The sequence below is a fragment of the Apis dorsata genome, unplaced genomic scaffold, assembly GCF_000469605.1.
Source record: "Apis dorsata unplaced genomic scaffold, Apis dorsata 1.3 scaffold_82, whole genome shotgun sequence".
Classification (NCBI taxonomy): domain Eukaryota; kingdom Metazoa; phylum Arthropoda; class Insecta; order Hymenoptera; family Apidae; genus Apis; species Apis dorsata.
Window position 1 is genome coordinate 211,232 of NW_006263380.1, and position 4,386 is coordinate 215,617.

The 4,386-nt window shown below is 41.6% G+C and overlaps 2 protein-coding genes across 2 annotated transcripts in view; both read left to right on the plus strand.

Moving 5' to 3' along the window:
- LOC102679147 (potassium voltage-gated channel subfamily H member 6) overlaps positions 1–4,386 on the plus strand; it is a 105,118-nt gene that overhangs the window by 61,366 nt on the left and 39,366 nt on the right.
- LOC116184978 overlaps positions 1,031–4,386 on the plus strand; it is a 23,342-nt gene continuing 19,986 nt past the window's right edge. The window contains exon 1 of the mRNA XM_031508240.1: positions 1,031–1,388. Within this exon, the coding sequence (XP_031364100.1) occupies positions 1,134–1,388 (255 nt within the window). The 5' untranslated portion in view covers positions 1,031–1,133. The remainder of the gene's footprint in view (positions 1,389–4,386) is intronic.

Consider the following 4,386-nt stretch of genomic DNA (forward strand, 5'->3'; position numbering starts at 1 on the left):
TCCCACTTTCGTGTGCGGCGAGGCCGGCCACGTCGCGCAGAATCGAGGGTGGTATATTTCGAGGGTGGCCGCCGCGTGCACCGGGGACGCGTGCAGTGGCGCGCGTGTTCCCGCAATTGCCTGCACGGGACGCAATGCCCTCCGCGGAAAATCGGGCGAGTAAAGCCTCGTCCACGCGGGAAATTCGATACGTGGAACGATTCCAGTTCGACGATGAGGTTCGAGAACGATGACGAGAATCGGTCGGTTGCGTAGCAGGGGTGCGTAGCGGAGGATCGAGTTTTGATAATCGAGTGCGACGAAACGGAACTGTACGAGGCCGTTGTACACGCATACGCTCCTCTGGGGGGGAGTGACTTTTTCCTTTCTCGAGGAAAATGAGGATCCTCGTTGAGGGAGGTGGAGGAGGAGGAAGAGGAGGAGGAGGAAGAGGAGGAGGAGGTGGAGGAGAGACAGCCGCGTGTATCGACGACGTTTAAAGACACGCTTCGATCCTCCTCAAGTGTTCTGTGCACGATCACTGCTCAACTCGACAATAAGCCGGAAACCTCGCAGCGCACCGATTCCTACGGGACATTGTGAGCATCTTTGTAAGAATCTCTCGCGCGGATAGAGAAGTGTTATTCGATGACAGTCGAAGAAGGGAGTTACTCAGTCAATTAAATCGAGGGAATTTTGTTCAGTCGAGTAAATTTTTTGAAGATATCCTATACAATATATATATATATACACACACATATATATATCGATAAAATATAAGTCTATACGCAACTTAACCAAGTTTGGATTTGTTAAATATTTGCATACAAAGCACAAGGGAATTTGACGATGTTCGAAAAGAGTTTGAATTTAGAAGTACAGAAATATTAATAAAAAGAAGAGAAACAGAAAGAAAGAAAGAAAGAAAGAGATAGGAATCGAGATCTTTTCCTTCGCAACGAAATAATATCGAATAGCATCGATATCGAAGAGAAGCGGAAGAGATTGTGAAGAAGAATTAATTAATTAATGAATTAATCGAAATGCTCGAGTAGATCCCTCGTTTCGAAAACTGTTGCATATCGTTGGTGAAAAAAGGGAAAAAAAGTGTTGTGAGAGTCCGAGATCGCATGAAAGCTGCTCGAATGCTCTAAATGAGCGATGACGACGAAAGGGTGACCGACAGTGAGCAGGGGTGGTCCGAGAAAGATCAGGGGTGGGAGGAGGATAGCGAGAAGGGTACCGAGGGCGAGGTTGGTGACTCTTGTGAACTGGCGCCCCACAGTGCGATGAGCGTGGGGGCTGGCAGGGTCGATTCCCCCAGCCCCCAAGACATCAGGCTCCTCCACGATCTCGTCGAGGACCTCACCAAGGAGCAGGAGGAGAAGATTAGGCCGCGTGCTGAACAGGTGAGCCATTTTTCAACCGCGATCGCATTGGTTTTAAATAATAATATTTCTCCCCCTTTATTGGGGATCCAATTGAGATTTTGTTACGATCAAATTCTGTAATATTCGTAACGATGTATCGTTTATTCATTCAACTTATTAAACTATTAAATATCGCGTGATACGATAAGCGAGATATAAGGGTTAAACAAGGGTTACATTATAGTAATTAAGAATACACATCTCTTATCGATGATAAGATTTATAATTGTTCCTGACACGTTTCGTAAAGATTTTAAGACGCGTAATCAACCTCGAGAAGAAACTCGTTAATTTCCTCAACTTATCTACACCCTGAAAGCGACACGAAAGCGGCTCGACGAGACTTCTTGTCTTGCGATAGACGTCCTCGTGAACGCGACATCTTTCGTCGAGTAAGTCGCGAACGCTTTGTCTTTGTCACTTTAGGAAAAGATTTACAAGAGGAACGGGTTCGCAGACATAATATATTCAGCATCCCCTTAAATTTTAAAAATCACAATATCGCTTAAACTCGAATAAACTCTAATGCCATCGATATTTCAGATCACGCTGCTATATTATTCCAAGAAATTCCTTCCCCCTTTTTTTTTTTTTTTTTAACCATTTCAACGTAAATCTTCTCTCTCGATGTTTAACATCTTTGATAACATCTTTGACCCATCTTGGGGCTGAAGTATCTCAAATCTCTGTCAAAGCTCTCGAAAACGACTAAACTTTCGAGCGATAATATGCGATCAATAATAACGAGAATCGCCAAGGATAAAACCTTGGCGAATCGCTTGGATCGAAATCCTGTTAGCATCGTGCAAGGCAAAAGGCGATAAAATACTCGTGTATCCCACTCGTGTTGAGGAGAAGTTGACGGTAAGGGTGCAATAATAAGTTCTGCGTATCCACCGAATTGGGTTAGCGCTTATCGATGTTTCCGGATTTCGCAGCCGCCACTTTGGCAAGGTCAGCCGCGACTGGTCGACCCAGATCGCGTGATTTATGCGTTTCGACGACGTCGACGCGAGCATTGACAGGACGAGCTGTCGTTGTAATTTAATTGGGACCGCGTTTAATTTGCAATGGAAATACGAATGACTCAGCCGGTTAATACAGCCGAGTTTCTTGGGGTGGGGAAAAAAAAAGAAAAATGGAATTATTCGCTGTTTCAATCGGTCGTTTTGTCGAGCGAGATAAAGATATATTCTTTTGGGGGTTTCGTGGGAAGCGTGTGTCGAAAGGTTTTCTTGTATTCGTTTTCGAATTGAAGAAGAGGGGTAGTAGGGAAGTCTATCGAGAATTGTTAAAGAGGATGTTGAAGATTTGTGAAAGCATTTTAGAAAAAAGATTGAAAGAATTTTGCGTACAAACTTTCTTCCTTTTTTTGAGAAAATTGAGATGTTGTATTAAAAATAGAAATCTTCCTCCTAATGATGAGGAAAATTGAAGGATCCTGCGTTGAATTTTCTTTTTTTCTTTGAAAGTTGAAGCATCTAAAAACGGAAACTTTTCTACATCGAAGTATTTCAAACGAATTTCATTGTATTCCCAATTTTATGAAAAGTTGGAAAGAATTTTTAGAAAGATGAAATCTCAATCACGTGATATTTCTAACTTCTAAATAATATATATATATAAGATTTCTGGTAAAAGAAACTTTGCTGAATTAAATAAAAATAGTGGTTCCAAACGAAAAAAATTTCCTCCCTACTCTATTTAATATCTCGAACAATATATTATATATAATATATCAACATTTGTTATTATTAGTAACAATTGTTATTATTAATAACGTCAGGCCAACGACTATTCCTGATTAATTTTAAAGAAGAATTTGATTAACCATAAGAAATTTCCGTTCGATCAACACCATGGAAATCGATTTTCTCCCGATTTTAATCCCGAAACGAAGCGAGAGATCCTCATTTTCTCCACCCGCGGTTACGCTCGAATTAATCAAACCGGATGGAAACGAATAACGCATTGGCGGGTAGAATCGAAGCATCGAAGACATTGTACAATTATATGCAGTTATATATAGGCTCGTAACTAAAGGCAAAAGATGCGAGGAAATTGGATCACGATTGGTCTAGTGGGCAAATATTGAGCGATCACAAGTGAAAACGAAAAGGGTGTGTATACTGTAGGTATTGAGTGTGTGTTCCGACGCTACGTTTCGATTGATTCACAAGAACACTTCTCGCCCGAGGAGAGAGAAAGATAACGAGCGTACGTGATGAGACGGAAATTTAAAGGTGATGCAACGGTCCGGGACTTTGCAACTTTTTCAAACTGCTTCGCGAAACCGAAAAGATCCTTATACGAGTCGTATAAAACGTTGTGAAGCAGCAGGGAAGAAGAAAAATAATCGAATGACCGTTTGAATAAAATTATCGGAGCAGGAGAGGACGGGGGGAAATGGTTCGATGAAGAAAACGGAAAGTGGAGTTTGCGTGAGTTGGCACGAGGCTTGGTCCAAGATGCGAACCAACATCTCGTGCGAAACTCGGACGCCATAAACCGATTTGCGGAGAGTAATAAGGGCGATATTGGGTAGTTAGAAAACTGGAGCGTTTGTAAAATTTATGAGTTTTATTCCGCAAGTAGTACGCTTGTTTTAAACTTTTTACACGAACATACGTGTAAATCTATGAGTACACTCGATACAGTTATTGTTGTTGTTGTTGATGATCGAATATTCCCGAAAGAAACGGTGAGAAAAATCTCGAATCGAATGTTGCTGCGGTATATCCGTAGTTTCACGCGCCAATGAAATACGATCGAGACAAAAAGGGAGTAAAAATAATAGAGAGAGAGAGGGGGAGGAGAAACTGGACTGGAAGTGACCGAGTAGTTTCATCAGACGAATCATATCTCCTTTATACCCTTCCAATAATTTTTCGTCGATGTATTCTCGATCCTCTTTTTCCTTTCTTTTTTTTTTTTTTTTTTTACAACAACCATCCATCCGGAGATAAACGGAGGATGG